The 17,853-nt window shown below is 43.6% G+C and overlaps 2 protein-coding genes and 1 pseudogene across 5 annotated transcripts in view; 1 reads left to right on the top strand and 2 right to left on the bottom strand.

Moving 5' to 3' along the window:
* vps13b (vacuolar protein sorting 13 homolog B) overlaps positions 1 to 5,531 on the top strand; it is a 284,391-nt gene extending 278,860 nt beyond the window's left edge. For both annotated transcript variants that reach the window (XM_078095599.1, XM_078095600.1), the window contains exons 65-68: positions 2,580 to 2,682; positions 3,916 to 4,084; positions 4,159 to 4,239; positions 4,716 to 5,531. In XM_078095599.1, the coding sequence (XP_077951725.1) occupies positions 2,580 to 2,682; positions 3,916 to 4,084; positions 4,159 to 4,239; positions 4,716 to 4,958 (596 nt within the window). In that variant the 3' untranslated portion in view covers positions 4,959 to 5,531. The remainder of the gene's footprint in view (positions 1 to 2,579; positions 2,683 to 3,915; positions 4,085 to 4,158; positions 4,240 to 4,715) is intronic.
* On the bottom strand, positions 344 to 2,363 carry LOC144389802 (uncharacterized; annotated as a pseudogene). Its single transcript, XR_013453950.1, has one exon. The product of XR_013453950.1 is annotated as an uncharacterized LOC144389802 (transcript).
* On the bottom strand, positions 4,980 to 17,723 carry rgs22 (regulator of G protein signaling 22). Of its 2 annotated transcripts, XM_040165488.2 has the most exons (19): positions 17,438 to 17,723; positions 17,325 to 17,353; positions 17,153 to 17,215; positions 16,945 to 17,076; positions 16,772 to 16,857; positions 15,325 to 15,476; positions 15,045 to 15,228; positions 14,798 to 14,959; positions 14,415 to 14,592; positions 13,831 to 13,944; positions 13,576 to 13,677; positions 12,339 to 12,533; positions 11,842 to 11,928; positions 11,398 to 11,588; positions 11,005 to 11,167; positions 8,405 to 8,569; positions 6,856 to 7,014; positions 6,141 to 6,320; positions 4,980 to 6,054 (listed from the first exon to the last, which is right to left on the bottom strand). In XM_040165488.2, exons 1-19 carry the CDS (start codon positions 17,457 to 17,459, stop codon positions 5,971 to 5,973), a joined length of 2,448 nt encoding a protein of 815 aa, XP_040021422.2. In that variant the 5' UTR covers positions 17,460 to 17,723; the 3' UTR covers positions 4,980 to 5,970. The 2 variants fall into 2 exon arrangements, with proteins under 2 accessions (XP_040021422.2, XP_077951728.1); XM_078095602.1 differs by lacking the exons at positions 16,772 to 16,857; positions 16,945 to 17,076; positions 17,153 to 17,215; positions 17,325 to 17,353; positions 17,438 to 17,723 and adding an exon at positions 15,579 to 15,717.
* Positions 17,724 to 17,853: the final 130 nt, after the last annotated feature.

Below are 17,853 nucleotides of genomic sequence, written 5' to 3'. Positions count from 1 at the left end.
AATTGCATGACATAAGTATTTAGTATTTTGATTATACATCAGAAAAGCCAAATTTAATATTTGGTACAGAAACCTCTGTTTGCAATTACAGACATCATACGTTCCCTGTGGTTCTTGACCAGGTTTAAACACTCTGCGGCAGGGATTTTGGCCCACTCCTCCACACAGACCTTCTCTAGATCCTTCAGGTTTCGGGGCTGTCTCTTGGCACTAGGCCACTCCAGGACCTTGAGATGCTTCTTACGGAGCCACTCCTTCGTTGCCCTGGCTGTGTGTTTCGGGTCGTTGTCCTGCTGGAAGACCCAGCCATGACCCATCTTCAATGCTCTTACTGAGGGAAGGAGGTTGTTGGCCAAGATCTCGCGATACACAGCACCATCCATCCTCCCCTCAATACGGTGCAGTCAACCTGTCCCCTTTGCAGAAAAGCATCTCCAAAGAATGATGTTTCCACCTCCATGCTTCACGGTGTTCTTGGGATTCTACTCATCCTTCTTCTTCCTCCTCAAAACACAGCAAGTGGAGTTTAGACCAAAAAGCTATATTTTCGTCTCATCAGACCACATGACATTCTCCCATACCTCCTCTAGATCATCCAGATGGTCATTGGCAAACTTCAGACGGGCCTGGACATGCGCTGGCTTGAGGGGACCTTGCGAGCGCTGCAGGATTTTAATCCATGACGGCGTAGGCGGTTACTCAGGGTTTTCTTTGAGACTGTGGTCCCAGCTTTTCTTGGTCCTGCCGTGTAGTTCTGGGCTGATACCTCACCTTCCTCATGATCATTGATGCTTCACGAGGTGAGATCTTGCCTGGAGCCCCAGACCGAGGCAGATTGACCGTCATCTTGAATTTGCTCCATTTTCTAATAATTGCACCAACAGTTGTTGCCTTCTCACCAAGCTGCTTGCCTGTTGTCCTGTAGCCCATCCCAGACTTGTGCAGGTCTACAATTTTATCCCTGATGTCCTTACACCACTCTCTGGTCTTGGCCATTGTGGAGAGGTTGGAGTCTGTTTGATTGAGTGTGTGGACAGGTGTCTTTTATATAGGTATCTAGTTCAAACAGGTGTCGTTAATACAGGTAATAAGTGGAGAACAGGATGGCTTCCTAAAAACAGGCTAACAGGTCTGTGAGAGCCGGAATTCTTACTGGTTTGTAGTAAGAATGAAATACTTATGTCATGCAATAAACTGCAACTTTTTAAATCATACAATGTGATTTTCTTGATTTTTGTTTTAGATTCCGTCACTCACAGTTGAAGAGTACCTATGATAAAAATTGCACTCCTACATGCTTTGTAAGTGGGAAAACGTGCAAAATTGGCAGTGTATCTGCCATCAGTGGACCTGTTCTCCTCACGTTAGCACGTGTTTTCTTGGTGGCAGAAGATGGTGTGGAGTGTGTTGGCGCAGGTCTAGCAGCGAGGGTGCCAGCTGTGTGTACGACTAACGTCCCCACAGGAGTCTTCTTCTGATCCACCTGAAACACATCAGCTGGAAGTACTCATCCTGTCCAATCAAACACAGGGATGAACCTACACACACTCACACTCGGTCCAGCATTGCTGTCACTAATGACTCAGACTGAAGACTCAGTTTTAAGTAGGCAATTAAGGGACATTGTGGCGCTAAGGGTCGTCATGGCGCTGGGGTAGAGCGGGTGCGCTGGGAACCACAAGGTTGGTGGTTGGAGTCCCGGCCGCTTAATATTTTTCTTTTTAACTTTTTAATATTTAAAATGTTTTAACTTTATTCCCTTGTTTTATACTAACCCATATCCTTAGCCTTATTCTACTAACCCATTGCATTAGCATTTCATTCCACTTTATTTTATTACTTGTGCACTGTTGTCTTGTCTGTCTACTGTCGCGCACTAACCGCCAAGACAAATTCCTTGTATGTTTGACATATTTTGGCTAATAAATGTTTCCTGATTCCTGATTCCCATGTCCCATGTCAAGTGTCCCTGAGCAAGACACCTAACCCCTAATTGCTCCTCGGGAAAAAAAAGTAAAAAGCCATGGGTTAGAAATGTAATGTAAGTCACTTTGGATAAAAAGCGTCAGGTAAATGACCTGTAATGTAATGTAATTGCTTCACTGGCCCCCGCTGCTGACAGCCAGAGCTGTCCGCATCATGTGTGCTGTTTATCAGCTCCAGTCTGTCTGACCCTCAACACGGTACAACGCAGGAGACTAAACCTCCCTGGTAGTTAAGCTTAGTTTAAGCCGTTCAATTTGTTTTGACAAATCTGTATTTCAGTAAATATTTTGCAGCCAAATGAAATGTTCACAGGTTCCAACTTTTGATTCTTTTGATGCATGTAATATTTCTTTACAGCCCTTGTACAAAGGAAATCAAGTATTCCATGAATATGAGATCTGAGTTTCCAGCAGTGTGTGTTTTTCAGGTTACACTTGTCAGTTTCTTGCGTCTTCTCAGCAAATTTTGTTTGTACACTCTCAGAGAAAAAACGCAGTGAACGGCATGTTGAGGTCAAACGACTTTGTGCGTGCTCAAACTAAAGCCTCGCACTGATGCTGACCCTCTCTGTTTGTCTTTCTCTCCTCTGGCAGGGATCCTTCACGGAGCCGGCCTGTGGCAGCTCCCTAAACAACTGTACCTGCCTACTGAAGAGAAGGCCGCTCAGGCCGCAAACAGCCACCTTAAATATGTTTGGTATGAAACCCTTCAGAGCCATTTGTCCCCTCCCGAGGCTTAGCCTCTACTTTTGTCCATCTATTTGTTAGAAGTGGGACATGTGTTCTCGCCTTTGCTTTTAATTGGAGGTTCTCCAGGATCGCCTGTTCAGTTTCTCCCTCTTACCTCTCATCATTTTTGCCTGTCTTGTTTAAAAAAAAAAAAAAAAAGAACTTCATTACGGTTCATTACCTACTTTCCCCCCCAAAAAAAGACTCTGGAGAAATGTTTGACCTTGATCCCACACATGGTAGCCAGCCTGCCCTCCCTTGTTCTCATCGAGCCATGTTAAAAGGTTTTTATAAGCACTCTGCCAAAGCCGCCAGCTAGAACAGATTCTTGTTGTTTAACGTTGAGTCTATCCAGAGATGTCTCTCGGTACCATCAGATGGAGGAACACCTTCCCTTGTGAGCAGGAGTTTGGGAACCTTCTGCTTGGCACAACCTGCCAAGCAGGTGTTATTGTTGGGTCATGAGTTGTAAAAAATAATATATGACCGCTTTACATCAGAACTGAATGTTTCAACTCAACAGCACTTGATATAATCATCAAAAATTTGCCAGAGGCCTGTCTCTCCAGAATATTATCAGCAGCTGATGCATTTATGGCTTTTTATAATCATTTTTGTAGTTTGGTTTCCATAGCTGTCTATCTACATTTTAGATAGGTATGTTATTGTCATCACCCAAAGGGCATGTCGTGCTAATGTTAGAGGGGAAAAAACCTGATGAGTGGTGAGATAATGCTCCCCTGTGTTTTTTATTCATGCTGCATTGCAGTCAAAGTGGTTTCCATCAGTGCTACAGGTAGCCCAGATGAGCTGAATAACACTGAACAGAAACAGTCCCAAATTGTGGCTTTTTTTACATCTGTAGAGCAATTCGAGTACCTGCCTTTCAAAGTAAACACACTGTCAGAGAAACATGACTGAAGACTGCAGGTCCCACCGTGCACATATTTCCCCATCGAACATGTGTGTGTGGCAATGTAAATTACAGGATGTATAGAGACGCGTGTTTGTGTGAATTGAGGTGAGTCGGCACACCTTGTGTGGTCTTGTTGATTTGGGAAAGTGATTTGCCCATTTTCGAAGCCGTGTGTACATGATCAGTGCATGCAGCAGAAGTCAGTGGGATTGCTGTTCGTAGTGCATGAAACTATAAAGCATTAGAATTTCAGCGTCATAACTTGTCTTCGCGGGCCCTCCACAGGAAGATGCTCCAGTCTCTGGGCCGACCGGAGCTCCACATGGCCCTGGAGGTGACCATCGTGAGTGGGTCGGGTCAGGAGCATGCCGGCTGTTTGCTCCTCACCTCCGAGGTGCTGTTTGTAGTCAGCCTCAGCGAGGACACCCAGCAGCAGGCCTTCCCCATCACAGAGGTAAGTGACAGCAGTTGGGAAGAAAGACTTCTTTCAGCTGTGAAGTAAGAGCTCCGAACCTCCTCCCTCTGCAGGTGGAGTGTCAGCAGGAGCCGGGGCATCAGGGCCAGCTCACCCTCACCTTGCAGCAGCAGACAGTAGTCAGCGACACAGAGGTGAGACTTTACTAATAATAGAGCCACACATGGTGGAAAACAAAGTCTCATAAACATAATGTAGCACATATACAGTTAAATAGGGAGGAATGCAAAGTAGTTAGTAGAGTGTTTTTCCTGATACGACTAATGACATTTAAATACACTTTTAGAATCTTGAGTAATCAAGCCTTAGTTACTTATTTTACTTTGTTTATTTGTGGACCAAAATGACTGCACACGCCTACATTGATTTTGAGCAGTTTGTATTACGCCTCATCAGCAGCATGCTTTGCTCTCATCCAAGAACCGATGAGATCGTTAAGGGGCCACGACCCCTGACCTCAATGGTTCCTTTGCTGACCAGAGACATTGTTTGTTTGGCATGAGAAAAAAAAAACTCCTTGGTTACCATGAAGGCACATGGTCAGCCACTGGCTGCATCAGACTGTATTGGTAGTCATCTGATCAGTCCCCCCTCCTCCCCCCCAACCCAGGGTGATGGCATTCGGGAGCGTCTGTCAGAGCAGCAGTACCGGCGGTTGGTGGACTACGTGACGTGGGCCTCCCAGTTCCTCTCTCCCTCCCCCTCCTCTCTCCAGATGGCGGTGACACTCGCCGAGCCACCACCCTCCGTCACCAAGTGTTACCGCTACCTGGTGGAGCCCGCCTTCGCCGCGGTGTTTGTCAGCAGGTTCACCATGGTAAAGAATAAAGCCTTACGCATCGGATTCCACTAACACACACCTGTGCACTATTGCTCCAAGGAAAAAGGGAACGGATCATTCGTTCCAATTAAGCCTTTAATCAAAAACATAACACATTTATGCAAAAGATATTTGTTGCATTTGAAATATATATTATAGAAGAGCTCATCACATCTAATTGATGTTTGAACAATAAACACTAAAACAGCTGTCAACTTAAACCTTTTTGGATCAACGCTGTCTTCTCTTCCAACATTAAATGGGCGCTCTCAGTCAGTGTGAAACCTCCTCGGTGTTGCAGATAGAAATGTGCAGTACACAACTAATCTGTTACATTGACATCAAAACGGCCCCATGGTTCATTCTGCAGAAAAAGCTCTATGTTTACATTCTTCATATGTCTCATGCCAACGTTAAGTGCAATATTATATAATGTTGCTGGACGCTAGAGAAACCAGCTGTCAACCAAAATGTTTGTTTGTTTTTATAAACGTCACCGTACGTGGATCCCAACATGTTATTGTTGCACCACTGGGTCTTATGCCTTTAATGTATGTACATGGATAATATATTGATACAAAATAAAGTGTTTTGCTATTATTGGAAGTAAGTGTGAATCTGCTTGTTGTGAATGAAACAAGTAACCCACTGAACTTATAGCCAGGAGAGATTTACACTTTTCTTTTGTACGCAAGCCCTGAGACGTGGCTGGTCCCATTTTGTTGATGAAACACATTTGTTCACACACTCAACTGGGAGAAATTGATCCACAACGTTCTTACATTGTGTGTAAACCAAGTCTCAAACTTCTACCTCATCGTGCACTTCGTTTTCACAATCACAATGACAGGCTGCATTAAGACATAAGTAACTGTGTCATAGTACAGCAATCACAAAACTTCATATTACACTAACAAATGTGATAGTATATATAAATATAAACCTCGTGCTACAACGTGTCAAAATATCAATTTGGATCAGTCATCCAAATTATGAAAAAACACAATGTTTTTTGTTTTACCTTTGGCGGGTTGTATTTGAAAAACTAAGGAAAAGGTTGCTCCACTTGCACAGTGCTCAGCTCTTGGAACTGGGGCCAAAACTTCAGCAATGCACTGAACACTGATGTCTACATGGACAGAGAAAAGGCAAACACACTCACTACATACTGGAAGGAAATACGATGAAAGCCAAACTCAGAAACACAAACACTACCTGAGCTTCTCTGAAGAGGCAAGGACCCAGTCTGTTGCGATTCTCCAGAACACGCTGGGCCTGTTGAGGAGGGATGTCTATCTGCAGAGCCGGGGGGGTGGAGGCGTCGATGAAACCATTAATGATGGTGGAACTCTTCTGCTGGATCGTGGCCTCATCGCTGTGGGAGTGACAGAGGTCCTGGAAGAGAGGGCACTATTTCAATATCCCAAATTCTGCTGCATTTTGAATCCTACTGTGGTCAGATCAATGTTTTCCAATTTGGAGCCTTTTGCATTTGTGTACCTGTATAACAATCGCGATTAAGCTGCATTTTAAATAAACTCCAAATCTAAGGACAGTTTAGGCTTCTTTGCCTTTGTTTCTGGGAAACTAGCGTCAATGTCATTTTTATTTTCAAAAGTTTGAGAACGTATTGAGTTGCTACATTACCTTTTTACCTAAGACAAGGTGAGCACAGAGAAATTTTGAATTTCAGAACAAATATATATACATCTATAGAAGCATTATTCTACCCACTGAAGCTCAGCCATGCAAGTACAGAAACAAACACCTTTTTTATTGAGGGGGACTCGATAATCCCGTGTATTAGTAATTTGATTATCCAAACTTAATATGGAATGGCATACGCCAATGAGCTCAGCCCAGATGGCGTCGCAGTCTTACAATAAAAACCAGCAGCGCATCGTTGTCTACTTATTTCTGCTTCTTTTACCTTGTATCTCTGCGCTTCCAGCCAGAAGCGGACATTGTTTTCTGGGAAGTCTCCTTTCAGGGAGACGAAGTGCTGGAACCGTGTGCAGGTGACGGGGTCAAGTAGAGTCCGTCGAAAAAGCAGGATCTCTTTGGCGGCCGTCATCCACAAGCTGTCGGCCTGCAGGGACACACGGCAGAGGAGTGTTAGGTTGCACACTGTAAGAAGAGGAAAAATCCCTCAGGGTTAGATTCAATGCATATAATGACCTACTCTTTTGTTAACAATAGAGCAAAACCTTGTGTGCACAATGGATATACAAGTGTGCTCCTGAACAACAGCCGTAAAGATAGTTTGGGACCTGTGGCCTATATTCTTAGCGCACATAAAACTGAGATAATGAGGCTCTTTGCCAGTGATGATGAGATAATGATCATACAGACAACAATCATCTATGGAAAAGTCCTTCCTGTAATCATTCTGTTTGAAATGTACATGTTTTGTATCCGTGTTCTGCTGTGCAGAATGAAATGAGAGGAAGGGCCGGAGCTTCATGGAAAACACTCCAAACACTATTAAAGGAAGGTTAGTAGTGCTGATGCTTTAATCTCATTTATCCTGGATCCAATTTGGGGGAAACTAACCACAAGGCCAAAATGGTGTTTGACAAAGCCAGAGCTCGAAGCCAAGCCAACTAAATCACACATGCGTTCCGGCCAGGCAACGCCTTTTTTCTCTATAAAGAATATGCAAGTTTCCCAGAAAGCTGCTGTCTGCAGCGTGGGGCTGCCACACAAACACCAGTCAGAAGACAGAAGCGGAGTAACGTGACACAGAACACTTTTACCCTTGACCCCATCTTTATATCCTCTGACCTTATTCATCCAATCTGTGCCAACCGTCTCCCACCCTTCCATATAGAGGCCAAACTATGTCCACAACCGATTACTTAATGAGAGGATCTGTGTTACAAAACAACTCCATAGCATAATGTCGTTCTTGTGTTACAACGTGATGAGGCGGCCTGAGAGCGACTGGACAGCTGCGTGGGTTCCCACCTAACAGAGTCACTCTTAAGCTCTATTTTATTAGGAACAGAGAGATGTTTAAAGCAACCTGGGACAAAGCTTTACCCATGAGCTACTCATTGTTGATACAACACAAAGCCAAAACGTAATATCTTGTTTGTGCAATCAATAATGAAACTGAAGTATAAGTAATGGGACTATCCTTTGGATGAACTAGTAACTTTGTAAAGTCTTTGCTGGCTGCCTGATAACTGTACAGAGCCAAGATACAGACTAGCATATAAAAAGCACTGTAAAGCCGCAAGCTTGTTATTTTTAAAGTCTGTTTCTTATGGCACAATTTATAGTGTTAATTTTAATATTTATGTTAATTGGTTAGGTTTTGGAGCTGCTTATAGATAGACTTTGTTATTAGCCATTTCAGTCATGCTAAGCTAAGCTACTGGGACCATACGTTAAATAGACAAACATTGGAGTGCTAACAATATTGCCACTTGTATTTGCGGGGAAAAAACGAAATCCCTTAATTTGCTAGTTTTTACCTTTGGTTTGTATTCCTGTTGTTGTGTGAACTCAGCTGAGGACATGTAGAGCGGAAGCCATTTTTTCTCAATGTAACTACTGACGATGTCCTGGATCTCCCGAACAACTGAGTTGAAGAGATACCCAGTACCCAGACGCTCCAGTCCACCTGCGAGACGCAATATCTACACACACACACACACACACACAGTGGAAGCCAAGTCAAAGATACAGCCCAGACAGATTGTGTGTGTGTGTGTGTGTGTGTGTGCACATTTTAAATGCAACGGATGTTTCACAACATGAAAAACAAAGTATTCACCCCCCTCTTGGACTCATTTTGTCTTGGTATAACTACAGATTAAGATTAATTTCATTGGGATTTTATGTAATGGACCAACACAAAATAGTTCATCATCAGGATGTCGGGATTTGAAAATTTCTGTTCATAGACGGCTCCATCTAATCTGACTGAGCTTCAGTTTTTTGAGTGGACGAACATCGTTTCCATCTCTCGATGTGCAAAGCTGGTGGAGACATTCACCAAAAGAAAAGAAAAGAAACTATTACATCTGGGGTGGAGGGGGGGTGAATACTTATGCATCCAACAGATGTCAACTTTTTAGTTCTAATTATTGTTTTTGTCACAATTTTGCATCTACAAAGTACAATACATGTGTTGGTAAAATGCAAAGAAAGTCTATTTGAATTCCAGTTTTCAACAGTATAAAATGGGAAAAGGTCCAAAGTGTGTGTGTGTGTGTGTGGGGGGGGGGGGTTGAGGGCTGATTCAGGATAAAGAACGATACACAGTTGGAAACCCAACTGAAAACTCCCCTCCTGCTGCGCTCTTCATCATTCCCACAATCCCTCTGTTCCCTTCATCTCCCCGTCTGCTTTCTGTCCTCATACTTTGAAATGGCCAAGTCTCCCTATTTATATCTCTTTTAGATTTTCTCTCATTTCATTGTGCACGCACAAAGCCGAGCTATTCCCACGCACGCACGCACGCACACACACACGCACGCACACGCACACACTCCGCCAACACACATGCACACACACGCTTCAGAAATTAGAAACAGTCGTTCCATTGGAGTGGGAGTCAGCAGATGAAAGGAGTCCAATCTGCGACTGGATGACTGAGTGATTGAAAGAGTGAAGGGCCAAAGCAGTAAAGCTGTCAGTCTCTCTACATCGCTCACGCAGACCAGAACCAACGCTGAGATGTGAGAGCGGCGGCCGGGCCCAATCCTGCACAGTTGGAAGCACTAGAATTGGCAACTTCCCTCGAATACAATCATCCTTTTGATGGCATTCATGAGATGAGGGTGAAAAATGACAAAGGTCATGCACCAGGGTTGAAGTCATGTCAACGAGAAGGCTTCACTGAATGTCTCTCTCCTAACTCATTGTGCTTCACAATCAGGTAGCTCACCTCATTTAAAAAGAAATGAAAACGAATGAATAGCTCAGCGTAATAGTTGACTGTATCGGTTAAATGGTTAAAGTAGTTAAGGATTTGACATTTGAAATAATGTAAAGGATAAATGGTGGTGGTAAAAATGCAATTGACCAAGCCGGCCTCATAGTTTCATATGTCAGGCATGTCGGTGAGGTCTTTGGGGTTACATCATACAGAAAACATGTTGGGAAGGATTCTGCCATTATTAACACACCTGAAATATTAGGGCTGTCAAAATGAACGTGTTAATCTATGCGATTAATGTGGCCGAAATTGACGCAATTTTTAACACAAATTTGACTGGAAACAAAACCGCCGCTAGCTGCAGTCAATTAGATCGGAAAGACAGAGACACTTATAAGTAAAACAAACAGAGGCAGAGGAATTCCTCCATGTGTCCAACAGGGATGAGTGGCAAACGGACCACTTTAGGACCGCTAGGCCAAGATAGCTGCTAGGCTACTTCCATCTCAACATCGAGGACAGCAGGAAGAATCGATAGTTCAATCCACCTGGTTGAATTCTGCCTTGGAGGTGATCAAATGTGTGTAGTTTTGTGTTTAAAATACAATTAAACAGTGTCTAAAATACACACTTTCTAAGGGGATTACTTATTACTTGTACTATTTAGTCTTTAAAACAACAAAAAACAAACTTTAATTAGTTATCTATTGACAGCCCTATAAAACTCTTTTCTGTCTAGCTTCCAAAAATAGAAAGAATCCCACCTACTCATCCTACTTCTACACAGCATGCCCTTCTGCACTAATCCTAGAATCCAGAAACCTAATCTCAGACTACAAACGTCAGGAGAGAGAACATCATTGTCACTAGCCTTCTTTCTTCCTTCTCCTTCTCACCCCGTCCTCTCATGGCCCGTTTTCCTAGCGACACCCTGCTGTCAGAGCTGGGCGATCTGATCTGCAAGATGCCCGAGAAGGGAGACGGGGAACTGTGTGAGTGCCGTTTATCAAATGTTGAGCCCCAGCCAGAGCTCACATTGTCATGTCATGAGCACCACGCTTCTGCCACCACCTCTGATCCTTTCCCAGGAAGTTGATAATAATTCAATATCAATCTAGATGCGACTCCATCAAAAAGGGTTTCCCAGTAAAATTGAACTCATTCACTCCATAAACCATGTGGCTGACGTACAGCATTCTGTTGCTCTGTGGTGGCGGGGCTGGCGGAGCCAAAGAAGTACTTCCTGTTGAGATATTTGGTGGCAATATTCGTGGCTCTCCGCTGTCTGACAGCCTTGTCTTTTTGAGGAGTCCTCCTGTACTGCTCCAGATCCAGCCAGCATGTCAGATGGATACTGACCGGAAACACACATGTTCAGATTCACCATTATGATAAAAGCTCCAGTGCATCGTATATACATCCTCTAGACAACACCCATTTCCATACTGCTTTCATTTCATTTTAATGCAAAGTTGTAAATATGTATGTGTGTATATATGTATGTATATTTTAGAGAGTAAAGTAATTTCCTCTGAACAGAGCACAACTATCTCATACACAAAATATGTGGTTATTACTACTCACCTGGCATCCTGATTCTGTAGGAAGGACATTAAGTGCCCGATCTTGCGGGGGTGGCAAAGTAAGGAGCCTAGACGGTAGCCTTTGTAATTTGGAGACACTCTGGACCGAGAGTCAGGCGCCCGGGGGCCCTTTGAGAAGGGAGACGATGGTGTAACCGGAGAAGGAAATAACTCTGACCTGAACTGCTCCACCTTTGGAGGAGACAACAGCAGAAGGTGGAGTAAGTGACTGGGTGGGTGTGAGAAGGAGGAAGAACAAGCTGCTATATTTGCACATAACCTGAGGTAGATAGCACGTTCAGGCCAAGTAATACACTCTTGGAACATTGGATAACTTACACTGTTACTGAGCAAAGCATAAAAGGTGGATCGAGGCCATTTTCAAATTGGTCAAATTAGCACCTTTGAGCTCACAGGTGAACCGACATTGTGGAGGCTGGCTGACCTGTTTCAGTTGGCCCATTGATTCCTTGTACAGATGTTCCCCGGGCTCCTGGCTGTCAATGCAACGCACCTCCTCTTGCACACACACCTTGACACATAAAGCCAATTAGTGCTGAAATTAGTAGTAATCAATAAGTTAATTAGAACTAATTGTTTTTATTCTTTGTGGAAATGAAAACACTTTATAATCTGATTCTCCTTCATTTGGTTTCTTGCACTGTAATACATGTTTTGAAAGGCCAAATATTAACTCAAGGCTGAAAATGATCGGTTGTCACAGCCCTGAATCCAATCATGCACAGAAACAGACAAGAAACCTTAGACTCAAAGTAGGAACTCTAATCCGTATTATTTTATACATCATTTAACATTTAACAGATTCTACAATATTCATAGATGCAACGATCAACATTGTGACATTTTGCCGCTTCTTTCCTCAGTGCTGTCAGTAGCGTGTTGCTTCCCTCGAGCTGAACAAGAGAATGAAACGGTGCTTACTGTCTGGAAGGACTGTTCGTCCCTGCTGACCAGCAGGGTCCAAGGCTCCAGAAGGATGTGCAGTGCGTGCTCCTCAACCTTGTCAAACAGCTCCTTAAAAGCGGGCACGAGTTGGTCGTACACCTCCCTTCTGATCTCCTCGCCGACACCAATGCTCCTCCTGGCAAAGCTGAGGAGGTAGCTGGAGTGAAGGAGCTGAGGAAAAGAGAAGAGATCGTAAAAGTGTCGTCACTTTGGAAACATTTCTGCTCACAGCCGCCATCAGTTCCATCGCCATCTATCATTTAGCACTCTCAACTTCGATATTCAATGACTCTCATCATCACTGCTGCCATCACACCACATAAACGTCAGTTAACTCTCTTGGCTATGGCACTATGGAAAGACCATTGAAATGTCGTTCCTCCGGTTAGCTAAAGGTTCACTGAGGTACTCTGGACCGGAACAACGGCGTGTTGTAGCCAGACAGGGTGGTTCTGGGAGACTGGACTGGCGTGGAGCTGAGCTGAGGGGGGTCACTTTTTTTTATCGCTGGTTAAATGAGAGGCCCGAACAGGAGCGCATGCAAACAAGAGCAGGTGTGTGTGTGTGTGTGTGCGTTCCAGGGAAGGTGGAGGATATAAACTCAATCTCTGTTTCATGTCTTTTGAGGTCTTTGTTCATCATTTGTTCCTCCAAATTCCAGACTTGCTGATTAATGGCTGACATGAGCTAATAACCACGTAGTCTTTTATCCCCCTTCTTTCACATATGGAGCGACTGTGGAGAGCAGAGGTCGTCCTTCGATCACTGGCTCCGCTGGTGTCCATGGCGATGTGTACTTGGGACAAACACTAAACCATTGTTTGTTATTTTTCCACGCACGGCAGCTCGCAGCAGCGGGACAGAGAGCACCAGAGTGAGTACAACCCCCCCGGTCGGCTGATCCGGTTGCCTGATTATTACCCCATTTGGCCGGCTATTACCCCCCTGTTGTAGTTGTAAACCATGGGGAAACACTGTTTGACTATGGTGTGTGTGTGCTAGTTAGTTAGAGTCCCAATGGGCAGGTGGCATCATGTACGGTGTCCTGTCATCACATGTAGTGTTAAAACACTTTGGATGGTTGGAAGACTAGAAAACCGCAATACAAGTTCCGCCCATTTACAGTGTGTTCTAAGCAGCAGTAAACAGCTGGGTGTTTCTTCATAAGTTAGTAGTTGGTGAGAGATGAACACACTATGAGGTTGCTAGTGACCTGTGCCTCTCTCTGGACCCGGTAGGTGTCCAGTCCGTCCTGATGGAACAGCTCATGGTAGTGCTGCAGGTCAGTCCAAAAGTAAAGTGCATTCTCCCACAGCTGTTACGGAAAATGAGAACATGGAAACATCATCATGGACTCTGTCTATCACATCAAAGGGCAGACACTGAAGATTTTATTGAGCCGCAATTTGATGAGAATTATAATTCAATGTAATGCAACATGCAAACAATGCAGTGGCTGCTATTGTACCTGGTTTCCAGATTGCTCACAGAAGTTTGAAAAGTATAAGCCGGCATAGAATTCAACAGAAAGGGCCTTCTCCATTCTTCTGCTGCCCGGGAACTGACTTCTGCTAGAATATAACTGGTGAAACACATACACAGAAGAGAAATCTGTACACTACCCTTTATTCAAAAATTTGGTTGCAGCAACTTACTGTTTGGACTGCAAGTAAAAACGTGTAATCGCTTGTTTTGTCCAACCAACAGTGCAAATCCTTAAAGAGCTCAATGTATAATGGTATTAAACAGTGGAAAATTGCAAATCTTCATGGAGAATTTGAAAATGAGTGTTTGGCATTTTAGCTTCATAAAAGACAATAATGAACTTGATCGACTAATCATTGTGTCTACACTTAAAAATATAGCCTAAAACATGCTTTTGAGAAAAGGACAACTGCATACGAAGCGGTGATACCCTCTGCAGCCACTGGAACATACAAGTTGCAAAAAGTCAGACAGTAAGTGCTACATCTTTGCTGGCTCCATTTCCCATGTTGCTTCTGAGGATTCTCTTTTTGGGCACCTAAAGGTATCATATCTTAATGCCTTTACCTGTGTGTGTACAGCATGGTGGCACAGGGGCAAACGGGTTTCAGAGCAGAGAGTGTTCGATCCACGGTGGGGCTGTGTGTCTGACTCAGGCCTAACACACCACTCTGCCCTCAGCTCGGGATAAGGGGAGTCATCGCGGCCTCCGTGAATCCTCCGGGACGTCCAGAACCGAGGAACCCTGTCGGAAAGAGGAGAGAGTTGTTCTGGACATTCATCTGATATGTAGAAGTTTGTGATTTTATTTGTTTAAAATGACAGCCTGTGCTATATTGAGCTTATTGTGGGGACATGACTCCCAGTATATGACAGGCACAAAAATATACATACAAAGTCGTGATCCATGATTAACATGAGGGGACATTATGAGGAATTATAAATCTCACCAGTAGGAGAGTAGAGACTGGATGAGTAAGGGCTGAACTGAGTGAAGTTTCTCCTCTGTCCAGCAGAGGGAGGTAGTCAGCCCCAGCCTGCAGAGCAGCTCCACATTGAGACTGATACGGCTGCAGCTCAGCAGGTACCGGTTCCTCATCACGACCAAATACCTGATTAATACATGCATCCCATTCATTTATTGCTTAATAGTTCACCAGCTCACCAGAATGACATTGTTCATGCTGTGATGTTTACCTGCTCTTACGCTCTTGGGTCCGTGTAGCTTTTAGCCTTGTTATATCCATCCAGAGATTGAGCAGTTTCTCTCCTTGCCTTCCTCGCAAAAAGTCCTTAAACTCATCCAAGCCTGGTGTACTGGTCACAACGTGTTCCTTCTGGTCAGAGGGTAGACATTTAACGTTGTGCGTCCCCAGAGAGCCTGAACAGACAGGAGGGAAACAACACAAATATTCTCATCATCAGATGAAAAAGATCTTTTAACATAGTAATACATAATCAAGTTCACCAAGTGTACCTTGTTTTGCAAATCTGGTCTCCTGAGAATGCAAGCATGGTGGGCTATTTGGGGCTTTGCTATTGTCCATGTCAAAGTGGGACGGGGTTGGACTGTCTTTCCTCCTCTGGATACGGAAGGTTGTGTTCTTCTGGAGCAACATCTTGGATAATCTGAGAAAGACAAAAGAATTTTGAGAAAGACGCGTGGTCTAGCAAACTGGTTGTTTCTGTGTCTTGTCTGACCTCCGTTCCTCTGCGCAGATTCCTCTGTACCTGTTCCTCACCTGCCGTACCGCCTGCCTGCCTCACGTCGCGCCAAAATCCCCACCTGTGTCCCCTTCCCAGAGACCCCAGGCTCAGCCTCGGTTTCACCTCCCCATTAAATCGCTCGAACCCATTGTCTGTGTCCTGTGTGGAGTCTGTGTGCGGGTCATATATACAGTCTGTTAGTTGTCATAGTAGGTATGGAAAACCGGCCAGAGCTAATTATCATTTTACAGCTTAACAGTACACTAAATACTGTTTCTGAATTGAGAAATATGGCAATGCAGTACCAGAATTGAGCTCTTATTGGTTGTGGCGGAATCCTACAAATGCCAGTTAGACCAAGGAGGTAACCTGAATCTAACCTTCTTATCTTTTTTACACATTATCTGTCTGACCGAATATAGTATTTTTTTAAGTTAGCAACTGCATCTTTTTTTTTAATCCTAATTGCGTCTTTTTTTTCTTAATACTAGAATGAACGAATTTTTGACAACTAAAAAATAAAAAATAACGTGCTGTTACCCAGAATATGAAAAGAAATGCCTTGCTTCATGACGAATTCGGACCGTGATGAGAACGGATGAATGGCCTAAATGGTAACATTTTATGTCCACACCTTCTGGACCGAAAAGCGCTTTCTTCCTTCTACCAGTTACCATTCCGCCACAAAGGAAATCACGTCTCCGGTGGTCACGTGCGCATGCGTGATTGGGTCGCGTGCTGCAGAGTTTCTTCGGTCTTTGCGGACGGTTCCTCCTCACTCATTCTTTTACATAATGGTTACTTGAGATGATCTGTTCATGACGTGACATTAATTCTGACCTATCCAGTTTTTGAGTATATTCAAATAATAATATTCTGTTGCCCCCTCAAACCCTGTACACGCGGGGTGGCGCAACCATCCAGTGAACAGACTTTTAAAATAATTTTAAAAAGTTATTTCAATGTTATTGAATTCAAAATAAAAAAGTAGTTGGCACACTGACATTGTTGGAAAAAAATAAACAAACTTTTTTGAAATAACCAGAATTGTGAGCTGTTGAGATAATTCAAAAACTTGAATTACTGCTTGGCAATTTACATCTTCTCAAATGGCAGGGTGGCACAATCATGAATATGATACTTTTTATATATATATATATATATATATATATATATATATATATATATATATATATATATCCAAAATAAAAGACTACCTGTATTCATTGTAGCCATCACTTTGGAGGAAAAAGGGCAGCCTCTCCTTTATGACCCATTGGATCCCCTCCTCCCTGTGCAGCCACTGCAAAGGTCAGCGAGACACATTCCTCAGGTCAGTTCTCTAAATCTACATCCGGGACTTTGTTCATCTTCACAACCACATGCTCACATAGGTGGCGAGACGGTTGTCTACTGGGGGGGTCGAGGCCCCGGTCAGTGGGCGTGGCTTGCTGCAGCGGAGGACTGACTGGGAGACGAACAGACCCGTCTCCCGGTGGTACAGCACAGCCTCTGCGAAACACTGGGGAGAGGATGGAAGGGTTGAACGGTTTCATCAACAAAGTGTCCAAGTCATCTATAAATAGGGACTACTTTACCGGCAAAGTTAAGAAATCATTGAAATAGTGGGCTAATACGTCATCGGCTGCCAGGGATTTGTCCTGCATGGAGACAAATAAACTGTATTTCTCTAGTCCAGTAAAACAGGAAAAATGTAATGTTAACTGCCGTTGCAGAAGGTACGTTTGAATAATCAGAACGAATACTCACAAAGTTGTCAGCCGTAAGATCCGTGAACTCTTAAAGATAGCGAAACGTGAGTTTGAAACCAAGATCGGTTTCAAAATGCGCATTTAACACAAGCTCTGATGATCTGATCTTACCTGTCGAAACCAATGCACACATGGTTTACTGCTAAAACACGAATGACCAGTTATTCGACCTCTGCCCAGAAAACAGCCATGCAGTTGCATTTGAACACGCGAGGTTGCTATGGAAACTGATTCATTTCCAAAACACACGAATCTGTGAAAGTTTAGCCAGAAAATGTTGAATACTGGTTTCTTTCTTATAATGTAAGACACCAAGATGGTTTTTAGAATAATTTACTGCACTAGCTTTACAATTACAATTCAGAATCCCTTGTGAAATGTATTTTGAGAGAATGTCAATGTTATTGTAGTTAAGGTGAGGTTTACCACTAGATGGCGCCAAACACTGCAGAAATGATTATTCAAAACAAAAAACACCACAAGATCACAATATGGTCCAAATATGACCCATTAATTCAGGAGACTAA

The sequence above is a fragment of the Gasterosteus aculeatus genome, chromosome 20 (assembly GCF_964276395.1).
Source record: "Gasterosteus aculeatus chromosome 20, fGasAcu3.hap1.1, whole genome shotgun sequence".
Lineage (NCBI taxonomy): Eukaryota > Metazoa > Chordata > Actinopteri > Perciformes > Gasterosteidae > Gasterosteus > Gasterosteus aculeatus.
The sequence above is the reverse complement of the archived record's forward strand: the minus strand, read 5'-3'. Positions and strand labels throughout refer to the sequence as shown.